This window comes from Pogona vitticeps, chromosome ZW-PAR, assembly GCF_051106095.1.
Source record: "Pogona vitticeps strain Pit_001003342236 chromosome ZW-PAR, PviZW2.1, whole genome shotgun sequence".
In the NCBI taxonomy this organism is placed as follows: Eukaryota; Metazoa; Chordata; class Lepidosauria; order Squamata; family Agamidae; genus Pogona; species Pogona vitticeps.
Genome location: NC_135800.1, coordinates 9,661,938 through 9,684,891, shown reverse-complemented (window position 1 = coordinate 9,684,891; position 22,954 = coordinate 9,661,938). Strand labels below are relative to the sequence as shown.

Here is a 22,954-nt window from a genome sequence, read left to right as displayed (position 1 = left end):
GAAAAACCAATTTAGCGGCATCCTTTTGCCCTGGTCTGTCCCCCACTCGCTCGCTCGCTCATGCCCCTGGCTCTGACTATCAGAAGCCGGCATTGCTTAGAATTCCACACAAGAGTTGAGGCTGACCACTTGCTCTGGTTTCTCAAAGGTTTTCCCCGCTTAAGATGGGTCTGGGATTGAGGGTCACCGCTGTCGGGCTCCCTCTGACAGGGAGGAACTGCCAACGGGTCCACAGGCTGCCCACAGGCTGGCTGATTAGCAGGCAGGCAAGAGGCTTGTACAGTGGTGCCCCGCTTAACAACGATAATCCATTCCAGGAAAATCACCTTTAAGCGAAAACATCGTAAAGCGAAAATAAAAACCCCATTGAAAGGCATTGAAACCCGTTCAATGTGTTCCAATGGGGTAAAAACTCTCCGCCCAGTGAAGATCCTCAATACTGCGGCCATTTTTGCTGCCTGTATAGTGAGGAATCCATCCCTAAACACAGCGGGGAGCCATTTTAATCACCCGGTGGCCATTTTGAAACCGCCAATCAGCTATTCAAAAACGTCATTTTGTGAAGAATCGGTTCCTGAAGCAGGGAACTGATCATCGCAAAGCAAAATTCCCCCATTCAGACCATCGTTTTGCGATTGCAATTGCGATTGCAAAAAGATCGTCGTTAAGCAGATTTGTCGTAATGCGGGGCAATCGTAAAGCGAGGCACCACTGTACAGGTGTGTGGCTCAACCAACACACACAACAGAAAGACTCGCACAACACGCACCACACAAAATCCAGGGTTCTGTGTCATCCAAGGGCTTGGGAAGAAAAGAGAAAAGTTCTAAGTTTTAATTATATGAATAATCATACCCTGAAAATAAAGCCGAGGCACGTTGATGCTTGAAGCCCTGGAGGTGAGGGGGGGGGATTTGTCAGGGTTTAGCGTCTGGGTGCAAAGTGAATTGTGCAAGTCTATAAAAACGGCCTTCTTAGGCCTGATTGTCTTTGTAAATCAAATGCTTCCTCTCCAAATAATGAGATGGAAAGATACAGATATATGTATTTAATTTACAATGACAGACAGGTATGTGTCCTGGCAGTATATATTTACCGCTTTAAAATAATTGTTGCTGAAAGAAATGGTGGTGGGGATTTTCCACTATCTGTCTGTCTCCTTATCTATTCTTCCATCTCTAAAAATGTTAAAATGAATAAAAGAGCAATTAAAAAGAAAATACAAAATAACATTAAATAACCAAGAACCGCATCTTGAAAATACCTGTCAGAATATTTAATTTATGAATGGCACAGACCTTTTTTATTTCCAGCAGCTACGCCGTCTGTTCGCATACAGCGTCGAAGTCCTCTATACAGAGCACATTACCATCGTCTCTCGAGACTGAAGGATGCCTAACAACGTCATCTGCTGCTTTTACTGGATCTGCTGCCCCTTCAACCCATCCCAAATCACATGAGTAGTAAAATGAGCAAGCGTAAATATAACCATAGAGGGAAAACCAGAAAAAGAGTAAACCTGTGCAGTAGTGCTGTTGAGTTTGGTGAAATTACTTGCAGTTTTTTGGACAGAGGGACTAGCTGACTGGATAGCTCAGTGGTCTAGGTAACTGACTGTGGAGTCAAAGGTTGGTAGTTTGATTCCTCCCTCTGGGCCTCCTGGGAGAAGAGCCAGCCTGGGTGGCCTTGGGCCAGCTGCACAAAGTCCCAGGGCACCCCAGAAGAAGGAATGGCAAATCAATTCTGAATACTCTCCACCTAGAAAACCCTGGGGGGAAAAAATCAGAATTCACTTGATCGCACCTGATAAAATTATAAACTGATAAAAAGGCTGGTGTTAGGGATCGTTCTGTAAAACGTCATGAGAAGCACAGAAGTTGCACAACAGCATGAAAGAAAAAGAGGAATGGAGGAGAAATGCGTTCCTGACGTTGGGGGAGCTGCTGCAATATCTGCCGTCCCCAGGCACGGGTGAGAGACGTGTCTGGGAGAATTTCTGGCTTGCGCTCCCCGGCCTTTTTCAGGACTGGGACCCTGCTGCTACTGCTCCTGCTGCTTCAGGCCATCCCACCCCCTTCCATAACATCAGCCACTTGGCTGGGAGGGAGGGAGACCATAAAAGCCGGAAGCTTGTGCCAGGGCCCTCACAGACCAGCGTTCCTGACGTCGGGGGAGCTGCTGCAATATCTGCCGCCCCCAGGCACGGGTGAGAGACGTGTCTGGGAGAATTTCTGGCTTGCGCTCCCCGGCCTTTTTCAGGACTGGGACCCTGTTGCTACTGCTCCTGCTGCTTCAGGCCATCCCACCCCCTTCCATAACATCAGCCACTTGGCTGGGAGGGAGGGAGACCATAAAAGCCGGAAGCTTGTGCCAGGGCCCTCACAGACCAGCGTTCCTGACGTCGGGGGAGCTGCTGCAATATCTGCCGTCCCCAGGCACGGGTGAGAGACGTGTCTGGGAGAATTTCTGGCTTGCGCTCCCCGGCCTTTTTCAGGACTGGGACCCTGTTGCTACTGCTCCTGCTGCTTTAGGCCATCCCACCCCCTTCCATAACATCAGCCACCTGGCTGGGAGGGAGGGAGACCATAAAAGCCGGAAGCTTGTGCCAGGGCCCTCACAGACCAGCGTTCCTGACGTCGGGGGAGCTGCTGCAATATCTGCCGTCCCCAGGCACGGGTGAGAGACGTGTCTGGGAGAATTTCTGGCTTGCGCTCCCCGGCCTTTTTCAGGACTGGGACCCTGCTGCTACTGCTCCTGCTGCTTCAGGCCATCCCACCCCCTTCCATAACATCAGCCACCTGGCTGGGAGGGAGGGAGACCATAAAAGCCGGAAGCTTGTGCCAGGGCCCTCACAGACCAGCGTTCCTGACGTCGGGGGAACTGCTGCAATATCTGCCGCCCCCAGGCACGGGTGAGAGACGTGTCTGGGAGAATTTCTGGCTTGCGCTCCCCGGCCTTTTTCAGGACTGGGACCCTGTTGCTACTGCTCCTGCTGCTTTAGGCCATCCCACCCCCTTCCATAACATCAGCCACCTGGCTGGGAGGGAGGGAGACCATAAAAGCCGGAAGCTTGTGCCAGGGCCCTCACAGACCAGCGTTCCTGACGTCGGGGGAGCTGCTGCAATATCTGCCGTCCCCAGGCACGGGTGAGAGACGTGTCTGGGAGAATTTCTGGCTTGCGCTCCCCGGCCTTTTTCAGGACTGGGACCCTGCTGCTACTGCTCCTGCTGCTTCAGGCCATCCCACCCCCTTCCATAACATCAGCCACTTGGCTGGGAGGGAGGGAGACCATAAAAGCCGGAAGCTTGTGCCAGGGCCCTCACAGACCAGCGTTCCTGACGTCGGGGGAGCTGCTGCAATATCTGCCGTCCCCAGGCACGGGTGAGAGACGTGTCTGGGAGAATTTCTGGCTTGCGCTCCCCGGCCTTTTTCAGGACTGGGACCCTGCTGCTACTGCTCCTGCTGCTTCAGGCCATCCCACCCCCTTCCATAACATCAGCCACCTGGCTGGGAGGGAGGGAGACCATAAAAGCCGGAAGCTTGTGCCAGGGCCCTCACAGACCAGCGTTCCTGACGTCGGGGGAGCTGCCTGCAATATCTGCCGCCCCCAGGCACGGGTGAGAGACGTGTCTGGGAGAATTTCTGGCTTGCGCTCCCCGGCCTTTTTCAGGACTGGGACCCTGTTGCTACTGCTCCTGCTGCTTCAGGCCATCCCACCCCCTTCCATAACATCAGCCACTTGGCTGGGAGGGAGGGAGACCATAAAAGCCGGAAGCTTGTGCCAGGGCCCTCACAGACCAGCGTTCCTGACGTCGGGGGAGCTGCTGCAATATCTGCCGTCCCCAGGCACGGGTGAGAGACGTGTCTGGGAGAATTTCTGGCTTGCGCTCCCCGGCCTTTTTCAGGACTGGGACCCTGCTGCTACTGCTCCTGCTGCTTCAGGCCATCCCACCCCCTTCCATAACATCAGCCACCTGGCTGGGAGGGAGGGAGACCATAAAAGCCGGAAGCTTGTGCCAGGGCCCTCACAGACCAGCGTTCCTGACGTCGGGGGAACTGCTGCAATATCTGCCGCCCCCAGGCACGGGTGAGAGACGTGTCTGGGAGAATTTCTGGCTTGCGCTCCCCGGCCTTTTTCAGGACTGGGACCCTGTTGCTACTGCTCCTGCTGCTTTAGGCCATCCCACCCCCTTCCATAACATCAGCCACCTGGCTGGGAGGGAGGGAGACCATAAAAGCCGGAAGCTTGTGCCAGGGCCCTCACAGACCAGCGTTCCTGACGTCGGGGGAGCTGCTGCAATATCTGCCGTCCCCAGGCACGGGTGAGAGACGTGTCTGGGAGAATTTCTGGCTTGCGCTCCCCGGCCTTTTTCAGGACTGGGACCCTGCTGCTACTGCTCCTGCTGCTTCAGGCCATCCCACCCCCTTCCATAACATCAGCCACTTGGCTGGGAGGGAGGGAGACCATAAAAGCCGGAAGCTTGTGCCAGGGCCCTCACAGACCAGCGTTCCTGACGTCGGGGGAGCTGCTGCAATATCTGCCGTCCCCAGGCACGGGTGAGAGACGTGTCTGGGAGAATTTCTGGCTTGCGCTCCCCGGCCTTTTTCAGGACTGGGACCCTGCTGCTACTGCTCCTGCTGCTTCAGGCCATCCCACCCCCTTCCATAACATCAGCCACCTGGCTGGGAGGGAGGGAGACCATAAAAGCCGGAAGCTTGTGCCAGGGCCCTCACAGACCAGCGTTCCTGACGTCGGGGGAGCTGCCTGCAATATCTGCCGTCCCCAGGCACGGGTGAGAGACGTGTCTGGGAGAATTTCTGGCTTGCGCTCCCCGGCCTTTCAGGACCAGGACCCTGCTGCTGCTGCTGCTTGGGGCCACCCCACCCCTTCCTCAACACCAGCCACCTGGCTGGGAGGAGAGAAGGGGCATTAGAAGGGGTGTGGGTTTGTTTTGTTTGTTTTTAACTGTTATTGGGTTGCATAGAGACCCACAGTGGACCTGATGGAACAGGAAGGGGGGAGGGCGTTGGAGGGGGCAGCCATTGAGGTGGTGCTGGGTAGGGGAAGGAATGGTGGTGGGGGTAGAACATGCCCGCGTAGGAGAAGAGAGGTTAGATATCTTACATCTATCCCCTCTTCTAGTCCTACCTCCAACCAAATGGTATCAGGCGACCATATCAGCAAACCCTCGAGCCACACGGTGCTGTTGATGAACGCCAGGTCAGTACAAAATAAAACTGCCCTCATCCATGATGTAATTCTGGATGAGGGGTCTGACCTGGCGTGCATTACTGAGACCTGGGTGGGAGAGGAAGGTGGTGTCCCCCTCTCCCAGCTGTGTCCTCCTGGGTACTCAGTCCAACACCAGTGTCGCTCGGAGGGTCGGGGAGGGGGAGTTGCTATAGTCTATAGGAGTTCTATCTCCTTGACCAGGATTCCTATCCCTTTGAGAGGAGGTCTTGAGGGCCTGTATTGTGTGTTGGGCTCACGAGACAGATTAGGGATTCTGTTGGTGTACCGCCCACCCTGCTGCGTACCAACAGTCTCCCTACCTGAGCTGACGGAGGCAGTCTCGGACCTGGTGTTGAGGACTCCCAGGCTGCTGGTGCTGGGGGACTTCAACATCCATGCTGAGGCTGCCTTGACCGGGGCGGCTCAGGACTTCATGGCCGCCATGACAACCATGGGACTGTCTCAATGTGTCATCGGCCCGACACATGAGAAGGGCCACACCTTGGACCTTGTTTTCACAACGGGACTGGAAGATGGTGGTTTGGATGTGGAAGGGCTGGTTGTGACCCCATTGTCATGGTCAGACCACTTCCTGGTCAAGTTTAGTCTATTAGCTTCTTCTTCCCTCTGCAAGGGTGGGGGATCTATTAAGATGATCCGCCCTCGGAGACTTATGGATCCAGATGGATTCCTGAATGCTCTGGGGGAGTATCCGTCTGATATGGTTGGCGCTCCTGTCGAAGCTCAGGTCACCCTATGGAATAGGGAGATGACCCGGGCGGTTGACACGATTGCGCCTAAGCGCCCTCTCCCTGCTCGCCGAGCCCAGACAGCTCCCTGGTATACTTCTGAACTGCGGGCGATGAAGCGAGAGGGGAGACGGCTAGAGCGCAGGTGGAGGAAGTCCCGCTGGGAATCTGATCGAACACGACTTAGAGCCCATTATCGGGCCTATTTCGTGGCAATACGGCTGGCGAAACGGCAATATTTCTCCAGCCGCATTGCTTCCTCAGAATGTCGTCCAGCAGAGCTGTTTCGGGTGGTCCGGGATCTTCTTCAACCGGGAAACCCGGTGGAGGTCCCGGACTGCTCATCAGCTCGCTGTGATGAGTTTGCTATTCATTTTGAGGAAAAAATCGCTCAGATTCGCAGTGGGCTGGACTCCACTGTTACTGCAAAATCGGAAGATGTGTCCAGTGTGCCGTGCTTAGGTCAAACTTTAATGGATGAGTTTCAATTGTTGAGACCCGAGGATGTGGACAGGGTGCTTGGATCTGTCCGTTCTACCACCACGCCGCTCGACCCTTGCCCATCTTGGCTAATTGGAAGATCTGCCAGGGGGGTTCGCACTTGGGTCCAGGAGGCCGTGAACGCCTCTCTGAGAGAGGGAGTGGTCCCTACCGCCTTGAAAGAGGCGGTGATTCGACCACTCCTTAAAAAGCCTAACCTGGACCCAAGGCTGGTGGTCAACTACCGACCAGTGGCGAACCTCCCTTATTTGGGCAAGGTGTTGGAGCGGGTTGTGGCCGGGCAACTCCAGGCGCTGCTGGATGAAACGGATTTTCTGGATCCATTTCAGTCGGGTTTCAGGCCGGGTTTTGGTACAGAGACAGCCTTGGTCGCCCTGTATGATGACCTTTGCCGGGAGAGAGACAGGGGGAGTGTGACCCTGTTGATACTCCTGGACCTCTCAGCGGCTTTCGACACCATCGACCATGGTGTCCTTCTGGATAGGCTGGCTGGGTTAGGAGTTGGGGGCACTGTTTTACGGTGGTTCCGCTCCTTCCTAGCTGACCGTATCCAGAGGGTGGTGCTGGGGGACAGTTGCTCTGCCCCATGGCATTTATGTCATGGGGTTCCTCAGGGCTCGATACTGTCCCCCATGCTGTTTAACATCTACATGAAACCGCTGGGAGAGGTCATCAGGAGGTTTGGGCTGAGGAGTCAGCAATATGCTGACGACACTCAGCTCTACCTCTCGTTTTCCACCAATCCAGGTGAGGCGGTTTCTGTGCTGAACTCGTGTCTGGACCTGATAATGGACTGGATGAGGGTTAATAAATTGAAACTCAATCCAGACAAGACGGAAGTGCTGTTAGTGGGTGCTTCGCCGGACAGGTTGGAGGGCCACTTCCCTGTCCTGAATGGGGTTACACTCCCCCTAAGGGACAGGGTCCGCAGCCTGGGGGTGCTCCTGGACCCCAGTCTAACTTTGGAAGCTCAGGTGGACTCGGTGGCCAGGGGTGCCTTCCTTCAGCTGCGGAAATTATACCAGCTACGGCCCTACCTGGACGAGTGGAGTCTCATGACAGTTACACATGCACTGGTAACATCTCGTATTGATTATTGCAATGCGCTCTACGTGGGGCTGCCTTTGAAGACGGTCCGGCGACTGCAACTGGTTCAGAATCGAGCTGCGCGGCTGGTGAGTGGTGGGGCCGCCAGAGAGCACATCAAGCCGATTCTGTATAATTTACACTGGTTACCAGTTGCTGTCCGGGCCCAATTCAAAGTGCTTGTTTTGACATATAAAGCCCTAAACGGCTTGGGCCCTGGATACTTGAAGGACCGCCTCCTTCCATATGAGCCTACCCGGCTGTTAAGATCTAGCCAGGGGGCCCTTTTGAAAGAGCCATCCCTCAAGGAGGTAAGAGGGATGGCTTGTAGACAAAGGGCCTTCTCGGCAGCTGCCCCCAGACTATGGAACGCCCTCCCAATTGAAATTCGCCTGGCGCCGACACTGATGATATTTCGGCGCCAGGTCAAAACCTTCCTGTTCCAGAAGGCTTTTAATTGAAATAACATTAACTGTGGGTCTTAATGATGGCAATTTTAATTGTATTTTAATTGTATTTTAATTGTATTTTAATCATTTTATTTTATTCCATTGAATTTTAATTGTTGTAAGCCGCCCAGAGACCTTTGGGTAGAGTGGGCGGCATATAAATTAAATAAATAAATAAATAAATAAATAAAATGAAGGAAGGAAGCGGCTCAGACATTTATCTATGTTCTGTAGGCATAGGACTGTTATTCCTTCTGTTGAAAGGCCTGTCAGATCTTGAGGATAGAGGGCCAGAATCTTATTTATGTTTGCACAGGATTTTTATGAGCTGGCTGTATAGATCAGTGGTTTAGGTAACTGGCTGTGGAGTCAAAACGTTGGGAGTTCGACTCCCCCCTCTGGGCGTCCTGGGAGGAGAGCCAGCCTGGGTATCCTTGGGCAAAGGCTGCCCAGCCAGGATCCCAGGAGTACCCCCAGAGGAAGGGAAGGGGAATTTACTTCTGAGTTGCTCTCTACCTGGGAAACCCTGGAAAGGGTCACCGTAAGTCAGAATTGACTTGACAGACATGATGATAATGAATTGAGTAGAGGGGGTTGTCTCTCTCTGTGTGTGATATTTTGATTAATGTTCCTCTTTCCCCTTGGTATCGCTCCCGCCACCCACATTACAAAGTCAGAAGTAGACTCTGTGGACCCTTCAAAAGGGAGAACTCATGGAAAGATGGAGAGTTTGGCAGTGGGGGGGGCAGCAGGTTCACTACCCCAAAAAAGGCATGGCAGAGAAACCAGCTGCTTTTTCTCCCTGGGAGCCATCTTGCAGGGCTGTTGTTGTTGAAATGGGGCCCTCTGCACATGCTTCTCTCCCATCCTCGCCCACCCCTTTGCTCTCAACTAAAGTTTGCCACCGGCTACTGTGCCGAAAACGGTCATTTGCTGAAGAAGCTAGAGAAAGAAATTGTGGTGGTGGGGGGGAAGGTTGTGTGCGCGCGCAGGGCTGGAAACCCAGATGAACCCCTGCCATTGTAATGACCATGCACACAGGTCAAAGAGCTCATTGGAGACAAGGTGAGCGATAAAACTAACGAGGAAATAAGAAAGAAAGCCAAGCAGCTGCTGATTAGTGCCTCTTTGCTATCTTCAGAGTGCAGCGAAGTACGTGAGGATGTTGATGGAAACAATCAGGCGCCTTCCCACTCGGGCTGTGGCAGGGCACGGTCACCTTGGAGAGCTCATCTGCATGCAGAGAATTGTGCCAAGGCCAAATTATCTGAAATAGACGTCGTCGGGGCTGGCAGGAGATCTGGTTCGTTGGAAATGGATTGTGGGGAACGAATGCCGGTTCTCGGAATGGCAGGGGGCCTCCCTCCACCCACCCACACCCCGTCTGTTTGTTGCGGGCTGCTTTGAATTTCCCTGCATGACCCCGCATAGCGAGGAGACGCCGGCGGGCCCAGCCAATCGCCACGGGCATGTTATAGCTCTGATGCCTGAAACGACAAGCACGGGTCTCGGTTTCTTGCCGAAACTGGCATGCTGTTCGGCCCAAAACACGGGGGCTTCAGAGGCATTAGCTCAGGTTCGAGCATCATCATTACCTTCCCACCCTTGTGTTTCAGGCTTTAAAATGCTGGAATGGGCCACAGAATCACACACACAAACAAGCAAACCAATAATAAAAAGGGAATGAAATAGGAGCCAGCCTCCGGGAAAGCAGATCTATCTTTTATGCCAAACTGAAGGCTGAGAGGTAAACAAGCTATTCAAGGTGCCGAGAAAAGCAGCGCTCTCTGGGGCAGGAATAATAAACAGGCCAATTATTCTTTATGCATGCAGGTGTATTGAAAGACCTTTCTTTTGAAAATCAATGAAATTAATTTAATGTTGTTACACGCTTTACATTTAACATCCCCCAACAGCGATTCCACATAGGCTCCAAGATCTAAGAGGCCCGTTTCCCATCCCCAGAGTGGAGTCGCAGGGTGCTGAGCGCCAGGGCTGGTCAATATACTGGACTGAAAGGTCATTCCAGAGAATCTCAACATTCAGAGGCCTAAACAGAACAGAACCAAGTAGGGCAAGAACGCCTGCAAGTGTGGCCAACCTTGAGCCATTTTTGACCCCATGAAAGCACATGAGGAAGAGTCAGACCGCTCCCCTCCCTTAGGACAGTGGTTCCCAACCTTGGGTCCCCAGAGGTCCTTGGACTACAACTCCCAGAAGTCCCAGCAGCTAAGCTAGTGGTGAAGGCTTCTGGGAGTTTTAGTCCAAGAACATCTGGGGACCCAAGGTTGGGAAAACGAAATGTAGGGAAAACGAAATGGATTCAGGTCGTGGAGACGATGGACCTTTGCATGGATAGAAGAAGTATGTCTTGGCCATCCAAAAGAGTCACTTTCCCTCCCTACGTAGGGCCCGGCACGCTTCATCTCTCGCTGCTCCTGTGGCACTCAGCACCTGCAAAACTCCGCAGCGCTTGGTGTAATTCCCATATGTCAGTGGCAGGCTATGAATTCCTCTTGCAACCAGAGAGTGCTTGTAAATCCCACCACCACCACACCACACACCACCAGAAGCTTTTCCCACCCCTCAAGATGTCAATGCTGGAGGAGGAGGTGGGGCGTCCGGCTTTTTAAAAAGTAGGTAAACAGCACTAAATGGGGCAGACAGTCCAGGCAGATGCTCCCATGCTGACATTTTTATTGTACGTACAGAAACAGAGAGTTCGTATGCTTCCTCTCTCTCTCTGTCTCTGTGTGTGTATGTGTGATAAGTAAGTAAGTAAGTAAGTAAGTAAGCAAGTAAGTAAGTAAGTAAGTAAGTAAGTAAACAAAGAAAGAAACAAACAAACAAACAAACAACAAAATCAAGATTCCTCACAAGTTATGGCCAGGCCAGCTTTGTCTTTGCTGAACCTGCAGAGCTGCTCTCCATGGTCCTGAAACGCACCTTTAAGTTCCAGGAACAGGAGCAACAGACTCACGGATGAAGCAGAACGCGGGGATATCCCCAGGGGTCTCTGCCACAGGTAGCCCCTTGTCTCTCTGAAGGTCTGTCTATCGGTCTCTGTGTTTCCAGTGCCCAAAGGGCCTCTCCCCGCCACACACAGTTCAAACAGTTCTGCCTGCTAGGGGTACAAAAGGGTTGGGGAAGGCAAACCACGTGCTTTCTGCTCCCTTGAAGCCTCTGGGAACAATCATATCTGGCGCCTCTCCTGTTTCAGCTTTCTTTGTTTTGCATCGCAAAGGATGCTATAACTTTGTGGCGGGTCTTAGAGGCCGAAAACTGGCTTCTGGGCAACCTGAACTTGGTTGCCCTGGTCAAAGATGCCCTTTTTTAGATCTGCAAAGGGCAAGAAGGCACAGAGGCATTGATGGGCCAGAAGCAATTATGTCTATAGGGAACAGATATCTAACAGGCAGCTATGAGACATTGAACAGACAGCTACCTGTTTCACCTATTCCTCTCAATCCTTGTCGCTAGAAATGGCCATGCCAAGGGAGGCCAGAGAGGTAAAAAGAAGGAATCAGGCTTTCTCGGTGGAGGCCACCAATCTTTGGAACAAGCTCCCAGTTGAAGCATGTCGGACTCCTTCCCTTCTCACATGCAGGAAATCAGAGAAGCCAGAATAATATAAAGATGCCTTTCATCATGTATCCCTGGATGCTGTTCATATTCGCTTTCCTGAACTTTTTCTTTCTTGTTCTGTCTTTAGATCTGGGTCAGTGAAACTTCCCCCCCCCCCCATATTGATTGTACTGTTTCGTGGGGCATGGGGCGTTCTGAGTTTCATTCGTAAGCCGCCCCCCAGTAGTGTGTTCACTAACGGGGCAGTATAAAAATTAAGTCGGTAAGTAAACAAATCAATAAATCCCCAGGAGGAAGAGCGATAGGCCTCTGGATCCTTTTTTTGCCAGATGATAAAAGAAGTCCCAACTTCCAGTAGGGCTTGCGAACTCCCTGCGTCCCCCCCCAAACGGAGATTTGGGGCACAGAAGCATTATCGGAGCTGATCCACCTTATGCTTAATCTCCCTAAGGTCATGTCATTAACCTTTCATTTTGCTTTTTGTTTTAGAAGATCCACTTTTTGTTTTTTAAAGAGACCCTTCCCTTTTTTTCTCCCAGACACCAGGGGGACATCCATTCAGAGATGGTATCTTTTGTCAAGCAGGCCCGCAAGCATCCTCAAAAGGATGCTGCTTCCTCTGGCTTTCCAAACTGTTTACGAGCTCCTACATCCATTTATTCAAATCTAATCAATTAGAACCCATCGGATTCACTGCCTAAGGCTCCACTCCTCATGTGACAATGACCCAAGATTTTATTAGTAGGCAAGCGAGATGAAACATGAACAGAATCATACCACCCCTTTTTCCCCCCTGCCCATGAAACGCCGCATCCAAACCAGCTATCAAAAGAAATTTTGCAAAAACTCTGAACGCAACCCAAAGAAGAAATGTGTAGTCGGTGTTTAGCCGGCAACGGGCAGGCGAGAGTTTCCAGCTAGCCTGAGGATGGGTTGCAAAAACAGTAGAAAGAACAGAGAATGGGGTGGCTGTTGTTCTGTGCCTTCAAGTTGCCTCCCAACATAGGGCATCCCCAGGAATGAGCAATCTCCTAAATGTCCTGTCCTCAAACTCCATTGCTTAATATTTTTGCTGTTGTTGACTCATAACAACCACAGGAATGAGCAATCTTTAAAATCTGTCATCCTCAACTGCTCAGTTCTTGAAAGCTCAAAACTGTGGCTTCCTTGAGGGAGTCAGCCCATCTTGTGCTTGGCCTTCCTCTTTTCCTTCTGCCTTCCACCCTTCCCAGTTGTCTTCTCTGCCTTCTCATGATGTACCCAAAGTTGGGCAAGCCTCCCTTTCAACCTTTTTTGTCTCCAAAGAAAGTTCAGGCTTGATTTGATCTACAAACCACTCACTCATCTTTCTGGCACTCCAGGGCATCTGCAAAACTCTCATCCAGCACCACATTTCGAACGGGTAAGGGTGGAGGAATGCAGGCCAAGGAGTCCCCAGAGGCCTCTTCTTAAAAGAAAGATCTGTCTTGAACCTGTGGACACCCTATTAACAGTGCAGTAAACCTCAGTCAAAAGAGAGTGGCAGTGTGGGGTGGGTGGTGCGGACCAAGGAAGGTTAGGGGAAACAGAATATTTCCCTCTGGTACGCTCTCCTTCTCTCTTATGTCAGCCGTGGTCCTTAATCATCAGTGAGTTTTATTAAGAAGTAACAGCAAAGGAGATGGCAAGTGACAGCTTTTAAATCAACTCGCCAAAATACCCCATCAATATTTTGACAATTTCTCCCTCGCCGGTTCAATGACCCGATGTGAAGCCTGACAACACGAATGGAACTGAAACAAAAGCCTGCCAGCTGAGATCCAACTGGCCAGATTTACTTTCTAAAAAGGTAAGAGGGAGAGAAGGGGGTCGGATCCTCATAAAAAAAATGTCCATCGGTAGTAGGCAAAATCGGAAAGGTTTCTCTCTGGCTCGGCTTGCTGCGAAATACAGCTTGGATCTCATGGGATAGGAGATGGGATTCCACCCTGTTTGGATGTAGCGCACTTTCACCACACCCCGTGTGCAACAAGGGTAGGCAACCTGCACCCCACACGTGCCCTGGACGACAGTTGCCATGATTCTTGGCCGTTGGAGCTGATGGGAGCACTGGGCCCCCAGCTCCCGGGCCTGTTTGCTGGCCCATTGGATGTACCCCAGCTTTTCCCCACTCTGCTCTTCCTGAACATCACACACAGAGATTTTGATGCCAAAGCTAGGATCTACTGGCCTTACTTGAGAGCATGTTGCTAGTCAGGGCAGACACCACTAACTCAGATGGAGCCACTGCAAGGCAGATTTCTATACAACTGATAATACTGGTCATTATTTTGCCAGCCTCCAGAATTCACTCTGCCACACAATCCAGAGTAGTGAACTGAGAACCGCCTATTTACTGCGGGCGCTGAAGACACTGAGACATAAGAATCAGGTTGACTCATCCTCTTACCTACGGGATCGAAGGAGCTATAAATCCCTTTAAAAGATGCAGGCCCCCATTCCCAAGAACGCGTTCCCACTCCTTGCTTTGCCACAATCAGGCTTTTAATCCCCCCTATTAAAGTACTTCCCGCTATGTTCTGTGCGTGCCAAATTAAGGGCTTCTCAAACAGCTGGCACCCTTAATGCTCAGAGAGGTTCTTGAATATCTATGAAAATTGGGGCAAATTACATCTTTCAGTTAATAATTTATCCTCCATTAAACCTCTCTCCTTGCCTCTTGTTATGGGGTGATGTAATGGCCCTTCTGCACCAGGCCGCCCCTCCCAACGCCACCCGAAGACCAGTTGCTCAGATTCCAGATGTCATGGACGGAGATGCGCCCGAGGAAGGGATGAGCCAGCGATGCACGAAAAACAAAGCAACGGGGAAGAACCAGGAACAGCTCCTGTCTCCCACCGGTACTGTTTTGTGATCCGTATCTCATTTATCTTAATGCAGATGTCCTGGGAAGATGGGTGGTTTCGCTCCCTTCCTCCAGATGGAAAATGGAGGGAAGGCAAAGCCATCCGTTGAGAAAGGGAGCTGTAAAATGAGGAGAGCGGGATCGGTGGCTGCCCCTCCAGCGAATCGCTGGGGAGCAGGTCCTCCCCTCATTGCTCAACGCATATCAGGCAGGTAATGACGGATGGGGACGGGAGTCAAACCACACATAGCCGGAGGACAGAATATTCCCCACCTTAGCACGAAAGGAACCGGAGAGAGGCAGAAGAGCGTTCAGTCCTTGTGGCGGCTGTGAGTCTTTGAGGCTCGGTGCTCTGAGTCTCACCTCCCATTAAAAGAGTTGATCTGTCAACAGCCTCCCATCTAGGGAGGAAGCTCCTTTGGCACTCTATGGGATGCTTGCTAATCATCACGCTAACCCCCCTTACAAGAATGTGGTCAGGCCTTCTGAACACCTTCAAGGAAGAGCAGAGTATAAGCGTATAAACAAACCGTGGGCTTCTGAAAATCTCAGCTCCTACTTCAAGTCCCAAAAGGCTGTGGTTTCAGAGGAAGGCTTAAGAAGACCACGTGATGTCAAACACCGACAACCATTTTTGCAAACATCTGCCTTTTCTCTTTCTCATCCTCACTGTCTCCCTCCCTCCTTCCGAGAACTCACAGCTTCCTGGGATCTGTACGTTCTGCCCCTCGGCTATTGTTCGAACCATATTTAAGGACGCATTTTCCCCCCTGAGCCTCTGACTCCCCCTTTTCCCTTTACCCTCTTTCTCCTGGCATCACTGTGCGGACCCCTGTCTAGGCTACGAAACTGACAGCAACTTCTTCAGATAGTTCCCCTATTGAACGGGCAGGCTGTGATGCTTTCCTGCTCTCCACTTGTCTTGACTGGCGATGGACTGGCCATAAGGGCAAGAATCCCTTCAGTCTGGAGAGACACATCCCTGCTGGTGAAAGCCATTTCCCCTAATTACCCCTTGCCTCTCTATTATTACTCTGATTCCTGCATGATGATACGATTCACTTGCATGTCCAGATGTGTGGGTTTGCTACAGCAGTGGTTCTTAACCTTTGTTACTCAAATGTTTTTGAACTACAACTCCCAGAAACCCTAGTCAGCACAGCTGGTGGTGAAGGCTTCTGGGAGTTGCAGTCCAAAACTCCTGAGTAACCCAAGGTTAAGAACCAATGTGCTACAGGATAACACAGAGGGGCCCCTTTGACATTTCCGCCCTTATGATCTTCCCAGGGATTCAGAAACCCAGCGAGAACCCAAGTCAGCTTCCCCAGAACAAATCAAGACAGAGTATGACACAAACAGCCCACAGGTTGGACGTGTCCGCAGCCCTGCTCTTGTGGGATGGGCAGTGGAGAATGGCAGTGCCGAATCGGGAGGATCTCTGCCTAAATCCCTTGTTGCTGTTGTTGTTTTTTCATGCTGCCTCTGCAGCACCAACCATTGCACAACAGGTTGTCCTTGACTCTGGTTTGCCAATAAAAAAAAAAGAAGGAAAAGAAAGAAAAGAAGAAGCAGAGAGAAAAACAGAGGAACGGCAGGCAGACAGAAAACAGTTATTTTTAAGAAGAGGGAACAGTCCGGGTCCTGCTTAGCCTGATGGACAGAGGCTGCACTTTCCCTTTAAATGTTTGATCATACCATGAAAACAAAACGGACAGGCTCTGGACTGAAGAAATTGGGCTGTTCCTGTTCCAAATCTCATTCTTATTGCACAGAGAAAGAGGACCAGAGGACCGTTGATTACCTGGAGAATCTCACAGCATGCCTCAGGATTTGTTCACTTCCTTCTCACATTTATATCCCACTTTTATTTAAATGAGCTGGGGGGGGGGAAGGCACAATTGGCTCCCCTCTTCTTTTTTTTCCTTACAGCAACTTTATGAGACAGGCAAAGAAGGACTGGCCCAGGTCCACCCTACATTTCTCGCGTCTATACTGGAACCTGAACCCAAGTCCGAGTTGAATAGTGTTAACTTACTATTACTCTAAATACAATAATGCATTGCTTCCTTCAAAGACCACCCTCTTTTAAAACCGGAAGTCCACTTATCAGTTCCAAAAAAAGTGTGTGTGTGTGTGTGTGTGTGTGTGTGTGTGTGTGTGTCTGTGTCTGTGTCTGTGTGTGTCTGTGTGTGTGTCTGTCTGTGTGTCTGTCTGTGTGTCTGTCTGTGTGTGTGTAATAAAGGTATATGATCACCAATGTCCCCTAAGCCTCTGGCATACAGACATGTCAGGACTTAGGTTCTTCAACATAATGGATTCTTGCAGTGGTCACGAGTCAATACCACTTAGACAACATCGGCATTCTCAAAACAGTCCCTACCCAATCTTGACCAGCATTTTCCAACTTTTGAGCCCGCTGATGTTCTTGGGCTGTCATTCCCAGAAGCCTTCCCCACTAGCCAGGATTTCTGGGAGTTGTAGAACATCTGGGCACCCAAGAATGGGAAGCACTGATCTATACCATCCCCAAGAGGAGGAGTAAGATTTTCTCTTCTCAAGTTCCGCTTGCCTAAACAAAAACTGAGCTATACTTTAGGACACTCACAGGAACTGGGTTAGGTTGGGCCAAAGTCCTTCCGTGATTCTGAACCATTGCTTGGGATACCTTTTCCAGAACACCAGAGATAGCAAACCTTCTCAACCCATAAGCATGCCTGAGGTCTGTCTGCAACAGAAGTGTCCGTTACCCCTGTAGAGTAAAGGAGAAGCCGGGTGGCGTTACCTGAACGTCATCTGGAAGACCTGCCCTTGGTTGACGTGCTGTGTCCGGTTGTTGTAGCCATGCAACATCTCTCCGAACAGAGTGTCGTTGAATTTCACGTCCGGCTTGAGGCACTTTGGACCCTCGCAGATGTCCGACAACATGAGACAGGATTTCCCGTCCGGGGCCAGCTTGTACTCTTCAACACAGCTGGGAACCAAAAAGGAGTGTCAGGCACACACACCCTCGAAAAGCCACCAGCGGGAGACAGGGCCGGCTCGGCTCTGTTGTGGGTTTTTGTGTCTTCCAGGGGCATCTTTCTAAAGTATTGTCAGGATTCAGCAGCTCAGCTCAACACAAGGATGAAACAAGGATGACTAGGGCTACGTTGGCTCACTCAAGGCTAGAGCAGACCCACTGAATCAATGTTAGCTACACAGGAGTTGTGTGTGATGCAAATGCCGCTCAACAAGTCCACTCTAACTGGGACCGAAAACTAGATTTAGGACTCTGAGCCTGCCGACAAGGGGCAACAGCCCAAGAAGCGATGTCCAGGTACAAGAAGAAAAATGGACACAACGTGCATGATACTCTTGTCCTATGATACACTGTGGAGGTCCCATGATTTTAATGGAAACCAGACCCAGCCCTGGACGACGGAGGAACGCCTCAAGTCGGTCGCCTCCTGGTAGCTTCCTAAATGCTGCTGGCCCCGGTGAGCATCTTTAGTAGCATCAGGAGCAGAACAGGCAGCAGCAGCTGATGATGTTATTTTTTCATAATAATGCCTTTGATCTCTCCAGTCCCACAATAACCCTCTAAACTCCACCACTTTCCCAGGTGCCCCCGTTCTTCCATACTTGCAACCACCCAATGCAGGGCTTGGATCGAGTTTCATTTCCTTGTTGAATGGAAAAGTCAGGGAACCCGTTCACCTGTAGGACACCATTTCCTCTTTAATTACCCTTCACTATTCTGAGCAGTAACCTCTCTCTCTCTCTCTCTCTCACACACACACACACACATACACACAGAGAGAGAGAGAGAGAGAGAGAGAGAGAGCCGACAGAAACCAAAGCTCCAGGGAATCACAAAAGTCTGGAACACGGCACCGTCTCTTGCAGCTGGGGGATTTGGACAAGTCAGGAAGTGGCAGATGTTCCTTGAGTTTTAAGAATCTGCTTCTTTATTACCCAAACCTAGACCTTGTGCTTCCCTGAAGGTCAAATGGGCACAGAAGCAGGCCTGGCTGCCACAAGACAAAGCAGCAAATTTTAAAAAATAAAATAAAATCAGAAGGAGGGGAGACTTTGACTGCGCAGGGCAGAGGCCTGGAGGCCCTAAAATGTCTCTTTGCAACCTGCAAGACCCTCAGCTTCTGGGTGCCAGAGTCTCCCACCCTGACATCTCTCCAGCCTGCTACGCAGGCCCCTACGCACCACCTCTTTCCCATATCCAAGCTGAATGGGGGAACTGGGGCCAGCACGAGACCTTGCTGAACACGTCACGCAGCGGCCATCCTCAAGAGCCCATTTTCAGCACAAGTGAAGGCCCACCCTCCTGGGTTTAGATGTGAGAGCGGGAATGATGTGTGGGGATGGCTGTGTCTGACCTATTGAAACTGCAGCACTCCCCACAGGAGGGAAGCGCAACAAGCAGGATCCCGGTGTCGGCAAAGGACGGGAGGGGAGGCGTGCCGTGGGATGTGAATTGACAGGTGCACGGGTGGTTTGAAAGGACATTTCATAGATGGGAGAGAGCACCTATGGAGGGAGGGAACACTGAGAAGCCCTCCGTTCTCCTTGGCTGTAAAAAGAGACATGGCGTTTCAGCGGTGGATCAATGAGACAGATATTCCCGGGGAGACAGGCCAGGATTAAGCCACAGGTGTCAAGGACACACCCGCGGACTGGCAACTGCGCCTGCCCCTCCTCACCTGGCAGTATGGCTCCAGGGGACGAGTGCCGGAAGGGGCCAGCGGGGTTGGGGAACGGGACAGCCTTTCACCACGGAGGGCAGGGAGATGACACAGAGCCCCTTCGGTGTGGAGTGATACCCTCTGCGCTGCTTTTAGGGAGGAGGAGGAGACCTGTTTCTTCAAGGAGGGTGCGCATGTGTCTGTCGGGGGGAAAGCGTTGCTCCATGTTTTGTTTTTCAAATGGCACTTAAGACATACATGGGGTGCTCCACGCAGGGTCAAGGCTGGGGAGTCGGGGGACGCTACGAGGGCCCTCGGAGGTTCACAGGATGCCCAGAACGTCCATGGGGCCTCCACCACCTTATGCTTTATCGGGAGGAGGGGGGGAAAGGAGGGTCTTCCACTCCCTCCCAGCAAGAAGCCTGGTTCTTCCCAACAAGGGGCAAGCCAAAATATGGAGAGAGGAAGAGAGAGATCTTTTCAGGAAGCCAACTGCCTGCAGAGAAACACATCCCCTAATTTATTTATTCAACTAATTTATTTAACTTATATGCTGCCCACACTACCCAGAGGTCATAATTTACAGATGAAACTCTAGGCATGTTTGCGCCTGAATTGGAGAAAATGTGATTGTGCTGTTGTGGCTTTGAGATATCATTGTAATGTCAAGGGCTCTACAGCACGAGGATATCACCAAACTTGGGCAATCCAGATGATCTTGTACGACAACTCTCAGAAATCCTGAGCTACATCTAGTGGTGAAGACTTCTGAGAGTTGTAGTCCAAGAACGTTTGGGGACCCAAGGTTGGGACCCACTGGTTTAGAGCAGATAGGCAACAAGAACTACTTTTAAAAAGCCCATCCATCCGCCCATCCATCCATCCATCCGCCCATCCATCCATCCATCCGCCCATCCATCCATCCATCCATCCATCCATCCATCCATCCATCCATCCATCCATCTATCTATCTATCTATCTATCTATCTATCTATCTATCTATCTATCTATCTATCTATCTATCTATCTATCTATCTATCTATCTATCTATCTATCTATCTATCTATCTATCTATCTATCTATCTGCCGAGATGTCCTGAGCCAATAAAGTAGTTTGTGGCCTTCAAAGTTACCTTTTTCTTTTCAAAACCTCTTTGCCAATTACAATTCTTCTCAGTCCCACAAGTATTTCAGATTCTGTGAGAGGTACTTAAAGACTGCAACCAGGAGAAAGGATTTTAATTCCACAAAATAGAACCTAATGAACCATTTAATAAAGGCCTAAATATGCTTTACAAAGAGAGTTGGGTAACAAAACCTTCCCTGCTCTCTGCTGCCTTCAAGATAAATTCTCTCTCTCTCTCTCTCTCTCTCTCTGTGTGTGTGTGTGTGTGTGAGAGAGAGAGAGAGAGAGAGAGATTTAGATGCCAAATAGCCATGGCACCCCTTCCTCCTTTCTTTCATATAGTTTCATGATTTTAAAAAGAACAGGTAACTGATTTGTTAAATAGGAAGAAAGTCTACGGGTCGAAGCAGAGGGAAGGCCTGCCTCCAACCCTGTCCCCACGCTCGTCTAAGCAGACCAGGACTGGACCGTGACTTTGAGACCAATTACAACAGGTCTCCCCTTCTTGTGACAGATCCGGAAGGGAACCGGAGCCGAAAGTGAATCCAGCCTTCCCAGGGTGAGCGGGCCAATATTTCCCACTGCCTCTGTAGTGGGCGGCAAGAAAAGGCTCAGCTTGGCCTCTGCCGCAGACTCGGAGGGGTTACTCAAGAGGGGCTGATTCTGAGCCCAGGGGCCAAACATCTCACCCGCAGAACATGTGGATGGTGCTGGAGAGGGGGTCCGAGACGAGAGGCACCGTCTGCTGGAGACAAAGCTGCTCGCATCCCCCGTTGAAGCCGTCTGAGCAGTCGATGCCCTTGGAGTAGTCGTAGCAGCCGGAGCCGTCTTTCATGGGCCTGAGGTCCTCGGGGCACTGAAACGAGAAGGGACGGAGGGCACGGTGAAGAACAGAAGAGGGGCCCAATCCGTGGGGCATCTTCCAAACGCAAAGCCAAGAGGCCGTCTCCCCAAGCCAGCGGGGCCCAGCCTTGGCTCCCCAAGCCTTTCACCGGGAAGGATTTCTGGGGGGCTGTAGTCCAGGAGCATCGGGGCTACCCAGGGTTGGGAACCACTGTCCTACAAAACCCCTTTGGTGGAGACACCTGTCCTTTGAGAGAAGCAGGAGAGTAAAGAGGTACCTCTTCCTCGATGGTCTTTGTGTTCTGAGGAAGGCGGCTCAACAGAGGCTGAGAAAAGAGGGCTTTCAGGAAGCGGACCCCAAACACCTGTGTCCCTTAAGGCAGATGGACCCAAACACCATCCCCACTAGCCCCAGATAGTTCCTAGGGCTAGTGGAAATTCTGATTTTATTTATTTTATTTAAAATATCTCTATCCCACCTTCCTCCTTAAAAAGGACCCAATGAGCATCTTCTGGGCCAGTTAAGGAGAACAAGCTCTGCTGACATGAAGCCCTGGCCGAACCCGCCATGAGACCCGGGAAATGTCTTGCAGGTAAAGGTCTGGCCATCAGATTTCTCACCTCCCTCTGTGAACCTTCGTAGGAGATTTAGAATAGTAAGAATGCCGTGGTGGATGCTCTGTTTACTGCTGGTAACCAATTCAAGGGACCGGGACCGCTTTTTGCCTCCTTTTGCTTTGATTTCCTGCCTAGGTTTCCTCCATCGTTGCTCTGGCCCCATTAACAAAGACGGCCTCAACGATCGAGGCGAAACAGCCGTCCGGAAAAGGCCAAGCGCAGCCTCTGACTCCAGGGTGACGCTGCTCTTTTCGCTCTCACAGAGAACGGAGAAGGCTGCCAGAAGCAGGAAGGGGTTATGCCTGGGTCAGGATCCTCTGGGGAGCTTCCCCTGAAGTTGACAGTGAGCAACGCTCATGAGGAGTCAGGATCCAGCTCGGTTTATTTGTAAAACTCCCCCCCCCTCCCAAAGCAGTAGACAGAGAATTTGGTCATTTGGAGGTGACAAAAGGTTCTGGACAAATTTGCACCCGGCTGGACATTTCTTCTGAGTTTTCACGTTGGTTTCCCGGCAACCTTTGCTAGTCCCAAGTGATTAAAGCAGGCAAACATCCCGCAACATCAATCAATAGCCGCCTTTATTAAATAGCACTCCAGCTTCGTCCTTATTTATTTTCCTTCAAGTGCAAGCGAGGAGAGAGAAAAAAAATAAAATAAAAACAAGCAACAGGAGAAAGAAAAAGGGAATTGGGAGGGGAGGAGAGACCAGTGCATCAGAGGGCAGGGGAAAGATAATAAATGTTGTCTAATGTTGTCCAATTAAAAATGCACCATGGTATTCCAGAGCTGTCTCCACCCACCCATCGCCAGCCAGAACTGGAATGTGTAGAAGGCGGATTATAAACAGCCTCTGTCAAGACAAGGCAGGGCTATAAAATGGCTACCTTTCTTTTCTATAAGAAAGAAAGAAAGAAAGAAAGAAAGAAAGAAAGAAAGAAAGAAAGAAAGAAAGAAAGAAAGAAAGAAAGAAAGAAAGAAGTGAGATTTACTTCTGCATCAACACAATTCTGCTCCTGCTGTGCTGCTCACACAACTGCTGCTGCTTTGGAACTGGTGCCTCCGGGTGTCCAGAATATTTGCTAACTGCTGTGTTTCTCATTGACTGAGAACTAGACGTTCTCAGTCAACGAGGGTCCACTAGACGGGAATCCTGATCGAGAAATCCTAAAGCCCCCTGGGATTCCTTGCCAACAGGTGGGAG

At 51.0% G+C, this 22,954-nt stretch overlaps 1 protein-coding gene across 5 annotated transcripts in view; it reads right to left on the bottom strand.

Moving 5' to 3' along the window:
* ASTN2 (astrotactin 2) overlaps window positions 1-22,954 on the bottom strand; it is a 473,842-nt gene that overhangs the window by 139,488 nt on the left and 311,400 nt on the right. For all 5 annotated transcript variants that reach the window (XR_013539660.1, XM_072984878.2, XM_072984877.2 and 2 more), the window contains exons 12-13: window positions 20,982-21,148; window positions 17,270-17,458 (exon numbers count right to left, since the gene is read on the bottom strand). Coding sequence is in view for 4 of the 5 variants with exons in the window: in XM_072984878.2 (XP_072840979.2) it covers window positions 17,270-17,458; window positions 20,982-21,148 (356 nt within the window). In the remaining variant the exon portion in view is untranslated. The remainder of the gene's footprint in view (window positions 1-17,269; window positions 17,459-20,981; window positions 21,149-22,954) is intronic.